The sequence below is a fragment of the Vitis riparia genome, chromosome 17 (assembly GCF_004353265.1).
Source record: "Vitis riparia cultivar Riparia Gloire de Montpellier isolate 1030 chromosome 17, EGFV_Vit.rip_1.0, whole genome shotgun sequence".
Lineage (NCBI taxonomy): Eukaryota > Viridiplantae > Streptophyta > Magnoliopsida > Vitales > Vitaceae > Vitis > Vitis riparia.
The window spans coordinates 16782593-16800132 of NC_048447.1; the positions used below are offsets into that span (position 1 = coordinate 16782593).

General features: G+C 31.8%; 2 protein-coding genes across 2 annotated transcripts; both read right to left on the reverse strand.

Annotated features, from left to right (window-relative positions):
* Positions 1–280: 280 nt before the first annotated feature.
* LOC117904164 lies at positions 281–1096 on the reverse strand. Its single transcript, XM_034816677.1, has one exon. It carries the CDS (start codon positions 1094–1096, stop codon positions 281–283), a length of 816 nt encoding a protein of 271 aa, XP_034672568.1.
* A 3343-nt stretch (positions 1097–4439) lies between these two features.
* Positions 4440–5581, reverse strand: LOC117904165. Its single transcript, XM_034816678.1, has one exon. The coding sequence runs from the start codon at positions 5529–5531 to the stop codon at positions 4440–4442; it is 1092 nt and encodes a 363-aa protein (XP_034672569.1). The 5' UTR covers positions 5532–5581.
* Between the last annotated feature and the right edge of the window lie 11959 nt (positions 5582–17540).

The following is a 17540-nucleotide window of genomic DNA, read 5'->3' on the forward strand; positions in this document are numbered from 1 at the left end:
AATTAATTTATATTTTTTATATAATTGTTTTAGTGGGACCATATAATTAATACTATATTTATTAAAATGTTATGAAAAATAGGAAGACCGCACAAAATATCCGAACGAGGTGGTGCCAGGGTTGACACGCTTTCAAGAAGAGACCTGGGCTCTAGCGGTCAATTCTAGAACGCCAAATGGCTCAAGCAAACCGCATATCGTACTTTTTTTTTTTTTTTTTGAAATAATGATAGATCTTATTAATGAGAAGAAATAGAAACATCAGAGGCTAAGATAGCTCCTAATAGAGGTGGAGCATCCCGCCAAAACTTGGGCTAGCAAAAGAGCTTGCTGCTTTTGCAAGAGCATCAGCAGCAGCATTAGCTTGCCTTTTCACATGACATAGAGTAAAACTTTGATCTAAAAATAGAGATCTACAGTCTTGAATAAGCATGCCAAATTCAGACCTATCAAGTGCTTTAGAGTAAAATGCATCATAAACACCTTTAGCGTCCAATTCTACTATAACATTTGAAGCACGCAGCTCCAATAGCCATCTTGCAGCTTCACGTAACCCCAAAGCTTCAGCCTCCATAGGAGAACTCACACCATTAACAACCTTAGAGTAGCAACCAACAACAGAGCCGAATTCATTTCGTAGAATCACACCCAGCCCGATGGTTTGATGTTCTGAGAAAATCGCTGCATCCACATTACATTTCAACATTCCCGGGGAAGGTTTACTCCATTTGACTTGAGTGTTGGCATTTCCATTAGAAAACTTTTGATCAGAACCCAATCTTGCATCTAACCAGTCTTTTAGGAACGATAAGCTAGCAGAGACTGTTTGAGTAGGAGATGAGGCACTATTATTCCATAACAATGAGTTTCTTTGCCTCCATATACCCCAAATGATAGACCCAACACGCCCCACCACTTCTTTATCAACATTAGTGAGGAACATGAAAAACCAGTCAAGAAAAGAAGAGACACCATTAACTGAGGGAATCAAGTCAACTTGTGACCAACATGAAAGAGCAAACGGACAGGAGAGAAAAAGATGCATTAAATCCTCTTCATGTCCTCCACAGAGTACACACGTATCAGTCACAGGCATACCTCGTGCACATAGAGCAGACCTGGTAGGTAGACATCCTTTGCAAGCACGCCATAGACATAATTTTATCTTTGGTGGGATAGACAAATCCATAGCATATTCCATGCTACAGGCCGTGAAGGCAAATTACCATGCAAGGAAAGCCATCTCGCTATACGATACCCTGATTTCACCGTGTAGTTTCCATGATTGTCCCAATGCCAAATGAGCGAATCAGGTGGAGACTTCAAGCTCAAAGGAATACTAGCAATGGCTTGAGCATCCCTAGGTGAGAATATCTCCCCAAGTAATTCCACATCCCACTCCTTACAGCCGTGGATCCAGAGATCATGAACTTTTAAGTGAGCTAAGTCATGAATAATAGGAGTTTCAACTTTAAAGTTTTCCGCATCCCTAAGCCAAGGGTTGTGCCACACATCAATACTACAACCATCTCCAATTCTCCACCTACTACCCTTTGAGAGAATGGCTCGAGAACTCCATATCCTTTCCAAGTAAAACTTGGATTATGGCCCAGACGGGCTGAAAGAAAATCTCCAGAACGGTAATATCTAGCTTTGAGGAGTCTAGCAATAAGAGAGTCTGGTTTAGTGATCAAGTTCCACCCTTGTTTGCCTAGCATGGCTAGGTTGAAATCACGGAGATTACGAAAACCCAGACCACCTTCTTCTTTCCGAAGGCATAATTTATCCCAACTGAGCCAATTAATACGCCTTCCTCCATCGGACTTCGGGCCCCACCAGAAAGAGTTCATCATTTTTTGTAGCTCTTCACTTAGAGAAATAGGCAATAAAAAGTGCTCATACAATATGAAGGAATAGCCTGACCAACTGCCTTGATCAAGATTTCCTTACCTGCCTGAGAGAGCAACTTACTCTGCCATCCTTGTAAACGCCGCCACAATCTATCACGAAGAAAACCAAACACAGCTCTTTTACTTTTGCCAATCAAAGAGGGAAGCCCAAGATATCTTCCAGTGTTAAGAGGAGTGGAAACACCAAGAATATTAGAGATAAAATCTCTATCCAAAGATGAGACATTTCTACTAAAAAAGATACCTGATTTTTGAAAATTAATAGCTTGCCCCGAATCAGATTCATACTTAGCAAAAATAGTGTGCATGGTTGAACTCTCTACTGCATCAGCTCTAAAGAAAAAGAAACTATCATCGGCAAATAAAAGATGTGAGATCCTAGGAGCACCTCTACAAATCCTACAACCATGAATAGCACCCCGCCTCTCTGCCTGCTTAATGAGGGAAGACAAACCTTCTGCACAAATAATAAATAAATATGGCGACAGAGGGTCTCCTTGTCTTAGCCCGCGCCCAGGAGAAAATGGCCCAACCAGCTCACCATTCACAGAGACAGAATAGGAAACAGTAGAGACACACAACATTATCCACTCCACCCACTTGGAATCAAAGCCCATTCTCAACATGATAGCTTTGAGATAGTCCCAACGTATTCTATCATAAGCCTTGCTGATGTCAATTTTGAGAGCCACATCCCCAACCTTGCCATGAGTTTTTCTTTTCATGTAATGAATAAGCTCAAAGGCAACTACCACATTGTCTGTGATAGCCCTACCAGGAACAAAAGCTGATTGAGATTCATCAATTAAAACAGGAAGGAAAACTTTCAACCGATTGGCCAGTACCTTTGCTATAATTTTGTAAAGGACATTACAGAGAGCAATAGGCCGAAGATCCCTCATTGAGACAGGATTATCATTTTTTGGAATCAAAACAATGATAGTCTCATTTAACGAAGCTGGAAACTCATTGTTGTTTAACCAAGAAGAGCAAGCATGAAAAATATCCTTGCCAATAAGAGGCCAAAAATGCTGAAAGAAAGCAGGATTGAAACCATCCGGTCCTGGTGACTTGTCAGGATGCATTTGTTGAACTGCAATTGAGAATTCTTCAAAAGAAAAGAAGATAGCAAGTTTGCATTATGAGCCGCAGTTACCCTACTGTCCACATAGCTTAAATCCGGTAGAGAAACATTTCTTTCCATAGCAAAAAGAGTTTTAAAATATGATAAGGCCACCCGGCACAGATTAGGTTGATCCTCCCACCAGGTCCCCATGTCATCCTGCAATTTATTAATTTTATTGGCTCTCTTCCTTGCACTAGCCACTGCATGAAAATAACGTGTATTCATGTCTCCCCCCTGCAACCAATGACTTTTTGCCCTCTGTTTCCAGAAAAACTCTTCTTGCATAAGAACATTAGATAAAGCAGTTTTATAAGCTTTTAAAACTTGACTGTTCGTAGGCCCATCCTTGTCCCTATATTGCTCAATACACCTTTTGTAATGGGATATTTTATTCTTAAACTTGAAAGCATGTTCCCGGCCCCACTCTTTTAAAGCAAAAGAGCAAGTATGAATTTTGTCTATCAGGCTCTCAGCATGAGGAGATCTCCATGCATTTGACACTACAAAATCCAGTCCATCCTCCTTGAGCCATCCATTCTCAAACCGAAACCTGTGTTTATAAACACAAGAAAACTTGTCCACCGTATTCAACTCAATTGGGGAGTGATCAGAGACAGGAGCTACTAAATTATTTAGCTTTGCATTAGAAAAAAGATTAAGCCAAGATACATTTACTAAAGCCCGATCAAGACGCTCCTCAACCCAGTGACTTGACCCACGACCTCTTTCCCAGTGAAAGGATACCCCTTGAGAGGAAGATCTTGAAGTTGACAGTCTGAAAGAGCTTCACAAAAACCTCTAATTAACCATGGAGGATGTGGGACACTGCCTTTTTTTTCTTCATTACAGACAATATCATTGAAGTCACCCAAACAACACCATGGAAGAGAGGAAGCAGAATAGAGAGACCGAAGAAGATTCCAAGACAAATGTCGTTGGCTTCTATCCGGGAAACCATAGAAACCAGTAACTCTCCACCGAAGACCATCCTCCTCTGAGACTTCCATATCTATATGTGATTGAGAGTAACTCAACAAAGAAAACATCCCTGCCTTCCTCCAAAGAAAAGCTAAACCTCCTCCACGCCCCACACGATCAACACAGAAAGCACCTTCAAAACCCAGCTTAGACTTCAACTTCTCAACTTGTGCTGAATGTACAAGAGTTTCAATAAGAAAAATAAAATCAGGCTTGCGAGATTTGTTGATCTCACATAGAGCTAGAACTGTTCGAGGGTTGCCCAGCCCTCGACAGTTCCAACTAATGCCTATCATGGCTGTTGGCAGGCCTGGTTACCAGGTCCCGCCAATGAAATGTTGGTAGTGGAGCTTGTTTCCAGCACCCTGTTAGCAGCCACTGCAACTTGACTCACAGTGGCCTGTTCTCCAGAATCAATAGCCATGCTATCTGAATGGCTTAAAAAAATAGCTCGGCCCTTCTGCGTTTTTATCCTCCACAATCTCCAGCCCATTTTCCTTAAAGCCCATATTATCACCTCCTGAAGTAATCACGTGACCCTCTGCATGAGAGGAACTAGATGGCTTGGTAGTGCACGTGGGAAAAGTTTGTAATCCATGCAATATTTGCGGCAATCTGTTAGCAGTTTGAAAATCCTTGATCCCACCAGACTCGGAGCTGATTACTCCTTGAATGGAAAAATCAGATCCATATCCTGATCCCCTAGCAATATTACCATACCCGGAATCGTCTGCATGCGTAGAATTCTCCATTGTTTCCCGCAACCATCGCTCTCCACCATATTCAGAACCTCTTCTCGTTGGAACACGAAGATCCGGACTCCATTCTCTTTTGATATCACCATCAGTTATAGAGAAAAGTTTATCACAAAATTTTTCTGAATGCCCTAACATGCCACAAAGATAACAGAAAGTGCTCAGCCGTTCATATTTGAAGTGAACCAAGGACCACTCCCCCTGAGGTTTTCGAATTTTCTTCCACCTTTTTAATGGCTGCCTCACATCCAGAAGAACTCTAATACGCATGAAATTTCTCCACAGGCCAGCATTGTTATTTATATCGTAGTCAACAAATTTTCCAATAAAGTTGCCAAGTTGCTTACCAACATTAAGAGACATAGACCCCACTGGAATATCATATACTTGAATCCAAAACATAACATGAAATAAAGGTATAGCAGTTGGAATTGCACCTTGTTTTAGATGGTGGAGAATGAGTAGGTGGTTGTCAAAAGTCCATGGACCTCCCTCAAGAACTCTCTTCAAATCAACAATATGGAAGAATTGGAAAAGGAAAAGTTGTTTGTTGATTTCTTTGATACAGATACCTTTTCCGGGTCTCCAAACGCTGGCAAGGCGATGTTTCATAGCATTAAAATTGATCATCCGATCAGTGAGAAACCTTCCAATGAGGCATAGATCAAAAGACTGAGTAGTGCTCCCATCCTCACCCGTATCAAGAACAAGTTCCTCCTCCTCATCAACTGAGAGTGAGAGATTTTCCAGCCGATAATCCATAATAGAAGTAAGCACGCCCTTCACAGAATGAACAAATGATAGGAGAAAAAAAGCAGAAACTCTCACAAGGGGAGAGACAAAATGAAAACTCTCACAAAAGGAGAGACAGATTGAAAACTCTCACAAAAGGAGAGACGGCCGCCGTGGAAGAGAACATCAATTTCACCGCATATCGTACTTCATACCTTAATTATGTTCACATCTGACTCCGCGTTCCTCTCATGAAGTTCAACCACCTCAATTTTTCTCACTGGCCTTTTGAATACATGTCTAAATTTCAAATCAAGTCTAGTTCTCGCCAACGTGTTTTGCTTTTTATTAAATTTTGGACGAAATAAAAAAATTTAAATATTTGCTTTTTTTTAATACTAAAAAATGATATACCCATTTTTTTTATTTTTTAATATTTAATAAAAATAAAATATTAAAATATTTATTTATTTTTAAATAAATGAATAAAACGAACATCACCTTAATCTTATTGACTCGGTATTTTTTTGTTATGAATTAAAAGCTGGTCAATCAAGCCACTTTGATTTTGAATATATGATTTTGAATGTGACATTCTTAAAAAAAATAGATGGATGAAACCTCTTGAAATCATTTTCAACCATTGATATTTGTGCCTTTTTTTTATTGAATTTGAAAAAAAAAGAAGAAGTCAAATTGATGTTTTCATATTTTGCTTTTCTTAAATTTAATTATTCCAACAAAGTGAAGATAATGGATTTGACGTGGTATTCTCAAATTTGACTTTTTTAATAAAGAAGAAAATAATTTAAAAAATAATTATTTAATTAAAAGGGTATTTGAAAATTTAATTTTAAAAATTCAACACTTTATCATTTTTTTTGTCTAGTTTTAATAAAAATGTTTTTGTTATTTTCTTATAAAATAATATTTTTTAAAAAGATAAATTATTTTTCAGGAAAAAATATAAAAAATGTTACATTTATAAATTTAGAAATCATTTCATTATTTTAAGTAATTAACTTTTCAAGAAATTAACGGGATTATTTTTTTATTATCAAATGCATGCCATTATTCTTGTAAGTAAAAAATGTACATTAAGAGTTCGAATACTTTTTCTTTTTAAAAATAAAAATAAAATAATAATAATAATAACTTTAATATAAAATATTGTATTTTTATATAGTTTTTTTATTTTAAAAATTAAAAGAAAATATAGAAAATATATTCAATTGAACATCTATCAATTGATGGGATAAAATTGTCAATCATAGAAAGTCTTACTTTAGAGGGAAAATTCAAAAGTTGTATTTTCCTTCACTTTCTAACTTATTCAAATTAAAATTTTCCTAATGAGATCACAGGATTCATAGTTCGGGTCTTCGCAAAGCCGTAAGACGATACATGGGTGCTGACGCTGCCGAATACCAGAACGTCAATGAAATTTTCATTGATTGACAAGTGTCACAAGTCCCTCTCAATCAATCCCATTTTTAAAATATCCAAATATAAAGATAATATTTGATAAGAAAGGCCTATATATGCAAAAATAATTAAATAAAGTGACTAATAGCGTCTTATAGGAATTTGGAAAAGTCATGTTTGGTAGCGTAGAAAAGGGAGAATTGTGTTTTGGGCCCAGTTGGGCCCAAAAATTAATAAAAGATCCTCATAAGTTTCATATTTAAGCCCAACACCTAAAGAAAGTTTACAAATTGAAAAGAAGGATATGAAACATTCAATTTTCCGAAAATGCCCTTTATTGTCAAAAAGAAAAAGAAAACAACTAATTTCCTACTCTCTTTCCTTCTTTTTTTCCCTCTCTCTTTCATCATTCACCTTATCTTTTTCTCTCACATATTAATTGGTGGGACATGTAAATTAATTCTTTTCTAGACAAGTGTTACTATTTTCATCAATTATTTTTCTCCCAAAAACCATGCCTAATAAATTAAATATTGGAAATCAATGGTTGAAAAGGATTATTACTATATTTTTAAAGTAAATATTTTTTAAATACCTCATAATTTTTTTTTTAAACTTACAAAATATATAATAAATATTTTTTAAACACCTTAAAAAATATTATTATTCTTTTTTATCCAATATATATATAAATATCTTTAAGGTTGTAGACAATTATTTGAATATTTTCTCTATTTTTTGGACAATACATTGATATTGTTTTAATATATTATTTTGTAACATGATCATTTTTTAACTAATGGTGATAATTAATTTTTAATTGAATGATGTATTATAACTTAATAATTTGAAAAATATTCAAATGCCCTTTTAAATCTAAAATAGATGTGGACTTGACATGGTTTAAATTATTAAAGAATAATGTCATTAAGTCAAACAAATGTATCATATTAAGAGATGTGTATGTAAATTATATCATAATTATCTCTTTTTTTATTTTTTTTTCCTCGTACATGATATCTTTTGTATAAAGTTTTGTAGATGAAAAATAAAAAAATCTTTTGTTATGTAAAGAGGCATAACAACACATTAAAATTGAAAAGAGAATATAATGGAACACAAATTAGATGAAAATCACTTTAAATAAGGATATAATAGAAAACATATAAACGTAAGAAAAAACAAGTTTAGATGAAATTTAAAATAAAAAATCAAAGAAAATAAATTAAAAGTAATAATATAAAAATCGTAGAATCTTCAAAACTATAATTACAACAAAAAAAATTATTTTAAATTAACTTGATAATTTAAATTAATGATTTTTTATAAAAAAAATTACAAATGTTACAAAGATAATTTTTTATATTTTTTAATTCTATTTAAATATGATTTTTTTAATATCTACTAACATTATGTTTATAAAGGTAAAATAGTAAAAATATATATTTCATTCGGTTTACTTGTAATAAACACTTTAAATGTAATTAATTTTAATTTTATTTCCTATGTTTTAATTTTGGTAGAGAAGATCTAAATGACATAGTTTGGTAAAAAATATTCATAATTTTTTCTCAACAGTTATTATATGTTGTTTATATTGTCTTAAGTTATTTGAAACAATGACATTAATGTGTTATCCATTTATATTAATTTGATTTCACAAAAAAAAATGTAATACCTAAATATTATGGTTAATTTTCCTTTATATAGGATGTAAATGTAGTAAGAAAAAATATTGTTAAAACTACTTAAATGAAATATGCAATTACAAATTTTGGATGATGAAATTTAAAATTTAAAATTAAAACAATTTTTAGGTGAAGGAATGTGTGAGGGAAAAGTGTTCAATCCTTAGGTGACAATAAAAAAAAAAGTTCAGAATTGATTAAAATCTTGCATAAAGGATAACCTTACCCTTGTATAATTAGTACATTTACCCCATACAGTTAGTACATTGCTTTATATAGTGAGTGGAATACTCTTTTATAGTTAGTGTAACACCCTTATATAATAGTGCAAATTTCATAAACAATTTATGGGTAACAAAAAAAATAAAGAAATGATTCAAAATTAACTAAAATCTTTCACAAATGGTAGCCTTGTACACTCTTGTACACTTAGTATATTTCCCTTGTACAGTTAGTACATTTCCCTTGTACAGTTAGTACATTTCCCTTGTACAGTTAGTGTAACATTATTGTATAATGGTGCAATATATCCCTCTTAAGTTGTGTGTCCACGTAAGTATATTAATCTTATTTCTAATGGTTTGGCTAACAAAATGGTGGATGAATTAGGATTAAATTTTTTTTCCCAGACATTATTACTAAGAAAAGAATCGAAATTTCCATGTGAAAGTTAAATAAATTGCATGACATAGGTATGCAATCTATGGGTGACAAGGAAAATGAAAAAGTGATTCAAAATCGATTAAATTTTTTTATAGATGGTAACCTTGTACACCCTTGTACACTTAGTACATTTTCCTTGTACACTTAGTACATTTCCCTTGTACAATTAGTGTAATATCATTGTACAATATATCTATCCTAAGTAATGTGTCCATGTAGGTGTGTTAACCATATTTCTAATGGTTAAACTAATAAAAGGATTGATGAATTAGGGTTAGTTTTTTTTTTCCCAAACATCATTACTGGGAAAAGTATTGGAATTTCCATATGGGAGTTAAATAAAGTGCATGACATGAGTATGCAATTTGTGGGTTACAAGGAAAATAAAGGAGTGGTTCAAAATAGATTGAAATTTTTTATAAATGGTAATCTTATACACTACTTGTGCACTTAGTACATTTTCCTTATACAGTTAGTAAATACTCTTGTATAGTGACACAAATTTCATATCCCTGTAGTACATATATGCCTATATATGTATTAAACATAATTCTAGTAGTTTGATTAAAAAAATGACGAAAAACTTCAATCCAATTTTTTTATGAACATATTACATTTTTGTGAAAAAAATATACAATTGACCAATTTCTTTATTTAATTGTGAACATATTATATTTTAAAAATAAAAAAGAATAATTAATAAATGAAATTTAATTCTTTTTATTATCTTAGTATTAAACAAGGTCTTCAATTTTCATTTTTAAAAATATTTTTCATTTTTTTAATTAAATGTATTTTAAAAAAAGACAATATAGAAAATAAAAATAATTTTTAAAAATAAAAAATAATAAAAACTAGAAAAAATATTTTAAAACCAAACTCATACATAATCTATATAATTTTTAACTACTTGTTTTTATTTAAAATGAGTAAACATATCATTTAACCCTTTTGTATGAGAAAAAAATCAATCTATACTATACTATGTATTGATATAATCCATTTTTAAATACGAAAACATTTTAGTTGGATATTTAAAATAAAAACTCTTCATCTATCCTCTTTCTCTCTTTTTCTTTTTTCTCATTTCAATAAATTTTCAATTAATTCAAATCATTAAAAAAATTCCTTAATAAACAAATTTGGAACATTTATATAACTTATTACAAAAGTCTATGTTCAAAAAATTATTAAAATATGGAAAGAAAAAGATTAAAAAAAAACTTTAAACTTTTTATTTTATAATAATAAAAAAAATAAACTTTAAAATACTTTTTAGTATAAAAGAAAAAAATAGTAAATATATTTATTTTAAATAGTGTTTTAATCATTAAATTATTTACTTGTAAAATGTAAAAAATAATTTTTATTCATTTAAATTAATATTTTTTTCAAAAGTATGTTCCAAAATAATTTTTGAATCATTAATATGATTTTTATTTATTTATAATTTAAAAATAGAAAATAATGCTGATTTTTCAATTATTTTTAAAGGAATTTAAAAAATAATAAAAAATAAAAAAATGATTAAATAAATGAGAATTTTATGGTGGGGCATGTAAAGAGTGGTGGTATAAAGACAAAATGATGAGTGTAAGTAAAAAGGGATATTTTTGTCTTTTCCAACCTTATATCCTTACAATCAATTATAGGTGTTTGGAGGATCTTTTATTAATTTTTGGGCCCAGCTCGGCCCAAAACACAATTCTCCCCGTAGAAAAAGTCAGGAAAGTGATGGTTGGTCGTATAGAAAGGTCACGAAACAGCTGGATATGCATTTCACTTGCTCCGTGCACAAAAAAAAGAAAACAAAAAAGAAAAAGAAAAAAGGCCATGAACCATTTCTCACGTCAAATCTCGTTGATTTTCAAAACATTTCCACCTCAAAAATAATACGAGGAACATGTAAGAAAAAATAAATAAATAACAAATTTAAAATTAATAAATTATTTCATACATTGTTTTAAATTTATTTTATTTATCTTTTATTTGTTATGTAAATAACTAAATATTAAATAATTTTAAAATATATATAATTTTAATTATATTTGATTTTTTCTCTTATTTTTATGTTAAAATCAAATACAAAAAAATTATTTTTTTAATATTTTTTCTTTTATTGACATTATCCGAAAACCAAATATAATCTTCATCTTTTTATTTTTTCCGTTTGTATTTCCCCTCTTTTAACCACTTATTTTATTTTAATTCTTTAAATCCGTCGATATATTAATATTTGCAATAACAAAATATTTTATAGGAGATCCAGTTTATTTTCAATAAAAGAACTTCTGAAATCCTTAATAATCTTAAATGTCCAACACTGCAAGATTTCAAATGGTATCAGAGTCACGTTCTTCTGCTTGAGAAACGAGTGGTATTATGAGTTGGAACAAGTAGTTCTTCCAGATCTCTTAAGTCTAATGATAGTTCTGCATCTTTATCAAATAATTCTGCATACACATCACTTGCACAAAATATTGTTAATAGTCAAAAAATAAATATAGCACAAATAGAAAATCAATTACATAATGCACAAAATATTGTTAATAGTCAAGAAATAAATATAGCACAAATAGAAAATCAATTACATAATTGGTCAATTTATCACATGAAAATTAATACAATATATCAACAAGGAAATTTCGAAATTAGTTAAAATTATTCAATTAAAACCGAAGAAAAAACTATATCTCTTAATCAAAATTTAGAAAGTCTTCAATTATTTAGTCAAAACACTATTAATCATCATAAGAATAAATTTAATTATATTCATATAGGATTAGTTCAAGTTGCCATAAAACATTTGTTTTGTTTAGGTCTAGATATTCATGTTTTTGTTTGTTTAAGAGACGCTAGGTCAACAAGATTTACTAATTCCGTCCTTATCATGATTGATTCAAACCTTGCCAATAGTCCCGTTTATTTTAATTGTTTTCCAAACTTTTTCATGAATATAAATGACCCAAGTATTCTTTCAAGTTTAACCTTAAACATTAAAACAAAAAATATGAATTTTGTAGAAGAAGCTCAAACTATACCAATAATTTATAGGATGTATTATAAAGTCATGACAACTCAATTAAATCCTAGAGTTATATGTCAATCTGTGAAACATTATTATTACAATATAATCCTAATAATACTCAAACTTTTGTTTCTAAAAAATTAAAATGGAATGAAATTACTCAAGGAGGTCAATGGAAATTAAAAGGGTAGACCCTCAATTTTGTCCCTCGACACTGACATTTATCCTGTGGGTGTCACCTGCACCCATCGTTCTCATATGGCACCACTAGGGCCCCTTTTGGGCTTAGTCGGTGTCCGAGCCTCGTGTGGGCTTGTCTGTGGTCCATTGTGGTGTGTATGTGGTTCATTTTGGAGGGTCATTGTGGCCATTTTCCTAGTCGTTCACATCACCCTATCGGAAGGAAGTAGGGTCATCCCGATGTTTTAGCTTAGTTGGAGTTATAGGGGCATGTTGAGGTTCGGAGCACTCAGGCTTGTTTTGATCATATCTCCCTTTTCCGAACTCGGAATTGCGCACCGTTTTTTTTCATGGATTCCTCACTCTTCCAGGAACATTCTGTCAAATTTTCAAAATTTTTTGCAACCGGTTCGACCGGTTGGCATCCGATTCAGCCGGTTCATCGAGTCAGCCGGTGTAAAACACTAATTTTGGTAATTTTGGGACCCAAATCCTATATGGCTCAGGCCCATAAGCTCCAGATCGGTTTTGGGCAATGTTGTGGGCCCATTTTGGGCCTTGGTTTGGGTTCCTTGCAGCCCACCAAGAATCCATATAGATTCTTGGTGGTGAAGCAAGCTGAAAACTGAAGGGAGTGAGCTGGTCTCGTAAGTGCAAGAGAAATAATGGGGGATGTGTTTTCCATGCTGATGGAGGGGATTTCGGTGCTGAAGGGGAAGGAACCCAAGAGGGCACTAGGGAGAGGGGATATTTTGCTGGTGAGAAAAACAGAAGGTCAGGGCACCTTCTGAGTTAAGATAGTGGGGGAAAGATTCAGCATTATGGTTATTTCGAAGAGGAGGGCTACAACATCTCATTTTTTTGGAGGTCATCATCGGCATACACGGATCATATCTGGTGGAAATTCTGAGGTAAGTAGGCTGAATTTTTTTTTTACCTGCAGTTTATCTTCATTTTCTTCATATGCGTTTTCTCATTCCGCATCATCTTTTATTTCCTTTGATGTGAAGATTGTATTGCTTGGGTGTGGGTAATAAAGGCCACACATGATTGTTGTTGATTGGTTATGAATGGTTTAGAAACTTTCTGACCAAATTTAGGATTTTTCATCAACCGGTTCAACCGGTTCAGCGCCATAGCTTGCTGCCTCTGTCAGCCATGAGGAACCCCTGACCTTTCTTTGTCCAGTTCTCACTCATCCGGGCTCGGAATTGAGAACTGTTTCTTTTGTTTGTTTCCTTATTCAGTTAGAAACTTCCTGGCCAAATTTGGGATTTTTTATCAACCGTCTGAACCAGTTCAACCGGTTTAGCGCCATAACTGGCTGCCTCTGTCAGCCATGAGGAACCCTTGACCTTTCTTTGTCCGGTTCTCACTCATCCGGGCTCGGAATTCAGAACCGTTTCTTTTGTTTGAATCCTCATTCATTTAGGAGTTTTCTAGAAAAATTTGGGAATTCTTCTCAATAGGTTGTACCAGTTGAGAACTAGTTTAACCTGTTCTGCTGGAGGACTTTAGGTAGCCCTCGATTTTGGCATTTTTCGAGCCCTTATCCATTGGGGCTCAAACCCATTTGCTATAGGGCACTTGTGAGCCATCTTGAAGGTTTAAGTCAGTGTTTGATTTCAGTTAGTATGGGCAATTTTGAAGTTATGGGTGGTGTGGTCTAGATGAGTCTAGTTCGATTTGTATGACATTTGGGGAGTCTCTTACCTCATTTCAACCAACTATCTTCCTTTTTGGCACAAGCTTTGATGCTTGATTTTGAATACATGTTGCGTGGCTGACTCACCCTCTGCTGTAGCACATGGCTAAGGACCACAGGTATGCATCGTTGGTTTTGATTGTTGAATCATATGCATGCATGGTTCTTGATCCTAAATGCTTGTTATGTGTTTATCTATGTTTGGCTGACCTTTTATGCAACGCATGGCTGGGGACCACAGGTACGCACCCATTGTTTTGGTTGGTTGAATTCATATGCATGCCAAATACCAATTAGGATGTGTGATTCATGACATCTATTTAGCCTAGGATTTCATCTTTGACCCATATGCTCCCACATACCCAATTCATTAGTAGAGACCGAGTTCCGGGCCTAGAGGGGTGCTACCTTGCATAAGGTACCTTCCCAATGGGTAACTTGATCCCCGGACCCAGAATCTAGTTTTCGCATACCACTTTTTCCATACTAGGGTCATTAGGGGTTTTTGTTCTTACTTAATTTTCCTCATTTTAAAAATAAAAATAAAAAGTAAGTGGTGACTCCATACGACACCGTTCCTCATCGGGGGACGGGTTTTTCAAAACTGGAAAACTCAACTTTTTCATTCTTTCTTTTCTTTTAAAAGCGAGTCGCACTGGTCTGGTGGATCGGGTGAGGGTCCACAAAAAGATTTAACTATTCAAAAACCAATTAAACCTTTAACAACTCCTTCAAAAATTATACAACATACAGATGGTATTATTCAAGTAGAATTTAGTCCAACTTCTAGATATTCATTTAATCAAGATTTTATATCTGCAAGACCTTCTACTTCAAATCCTAGTCTAAATGGTGTTGATTTTACTCCAAAAATTCGGATGGAAAGGTAACGAAACAACTGGATGTGCATTTCACTTACTCCATGCACAAAAAACAAAACAAAAAAGAAAATAAAAAAAGGCCGTAAACCATTTGTCACGTCAAATCTCCTTGATTTTCAAAACATTTCCACCTGAAAAATACGAGGAACATGTAAGAAAAAATAAAAAATAAATTTAAAATTAATAAATTATTTCATACATTGTTTTATATTTATTTTATTTATGTAAATAACTAAATATTAAATAATTTTAAAATATATATAATTTTAATTGTATTTGATTTTTTTATCTTATTTTTATGTTAAAATCAAATATAAGAAAATCTTTTTTTTAATATTTTTTTCTTTTCTTGACATTATCCGAAACTAAATATAACCTTCATCTTTTTATTTTTTCCGTTTGCATTTCCCCTCTTTTAACCACTTATTTTATTTTAATTCTTTAAATATTTGTATTAATTAATCAAAACATGAAAAACTATTGATTTTCATTTCTGATTACTTATACTATAATAAAATCCTTATAAAATAATACCTTCGTACCAAATGAAATTATTATCTTAACAAGTTATTAATTAATTAATTAATAAATATTTATTAATTTAGGAAAAATTTTACGTTCCTACTTTATAATAATAACTTATAAATCAAAAAAATAATCTATAAGGTAAAAAACTAATTTCTAGAAATTCAAAAAGACTCTAAAGAAAATAGTCATTAATTATAGAATGTAGAAATAGTTTTAAGATAAGAATATAGAATAAATAGTTAAATTAAGAAAAGTGAAAGTTGTAAAAAGTTACTTAATACTGTATCATAATTTTTTTTTTACTATTTTTTATGTACTTTATTGATTATTGACTTATATTTCTCTGGGCCTTTAATAAATTCTAAAAAAAGTAATGTTATGTGTATTTAATAAGATTATTAATAAAATATCGAATGGGAACTAAATAATTTTATTATTTAAATGGGGTTATTAATTTATTGAATATTTATTTATGGAAATTTTTGACTATGTAATGGTGAGAAATTATAAACTTAAAATATTTTAATGAATTTTCTTTTAGTTGAAATCGAAATTTTGATTAATTTCATATTTTGACGATAAACAAAAATAGATTTAGATCGGAATATTATATTTAGGTAATAAAAAAATACTTAAAAAAACAACCTAGCTAAACCGAGATCAGACAAGATTTAGATCAGACAAGACTAGTCTTGCTAAACCAACCCTAGTCAAGGCTATTGAATGGTCAAACGAACTTTTAGGCTAAACATGGTTCGGCCACACCACCTAGAACGTTTGTCTGTGGGGACAACTCGACCAGATTGGGCTTCACCAACCTAGATCGGCCAAAGTTGGGCCTAGCTTGATGGTCACTGTTTATAGCCACCCCATGGGCCTAACCCTGGAACTCACATTGAACGATTAGAGCCATGATTCAATCGACCAGCCTAAACCGAAAGAATGAACACATGAGCTAGAATCTCGTCATATTCAGAAATAGATAGTAATCACGATTGAATTTCAACCCTTGATGAAAAAAAATGAAAAAAAGTTACCATGATTGAATGTAGTCCAAGAGCATGACATCATTGGTAAATACAAGTCATCCTCCAAGTCACTGATCAAATGCAATGAGATAATGCTGCGTTTGGTTGTTGAAAATTTCGATGGAAAGTGGAAAGAGAAAAAAAATAGACAGAAAAAATAGAAAAAAAATAAAAAATTAAGAAAAATGAAAAATAAAGTTAAAATCAATAAATTATATTTATTTATTACTTCAAACTCATTTTATTTATTTGAATATATCTATATAAATATTAAATAAATTTATAATTATTTTTATTATATTTAATTTTATTTAAAAAATTTTATAAGATAACCAAACATAAAAAAAAAAATCATTTTTCTTAACAAGTTTTTTTATTTCCTTCCTACTTTCTGATAACCAAACCTAATTTAAAATAATTAAATTAACATTAAAAAAAAAATTCATCAACACTACAAAATTTACCAATGGACCTATTGAAGAGTTTAATACAAGTTTAAGATCTTGGTAAAAAACTTTAATAGATAATGAAATTCCCGATTTGATATTGAAGTTTAAGGAAAGTAGATTCACGTGGAATTGTATTGAATAAATTGTTTGCATTATTTTTATCTTATCTATTTTGCTTGCATTTATAAGAGACATAAATTTCTAATTTTTCAAATTACATTTATTGTTATTAAGGGTGTATGACAAAATTTAATACTTATTACTTAAAATTTATTTTAAGTTTGATAAAATTAATTTAAAATTATAAAATCGATATGTTTATCCTCATAAATTATAACTAGAACAAAAAATAAAATAAAATCAAATAACAATAGAAGTCATGGAATAACAAAAAATATTATAAAGGTAGCAAACGAGAATAACGAGATAAAATAAAAACGTGAACTTAATAATAAATTAATTAT

Coding starts and splice junctions, on each gene's coding strand:
- LOC117904164 (XM_034816677.1), bottom strand. CDS start 1,096: ATGCCTGTGACTGATACGTGTGTACTCTGTGGAGGACATGAAGAGGAT.
- LOC117904165 (XM_034816678.1), bottom strand. CDS start 5,531: ATGGATTATCGGCTGGAAAATCTCTCACTCTCAGTTGATGAGGAGGAG.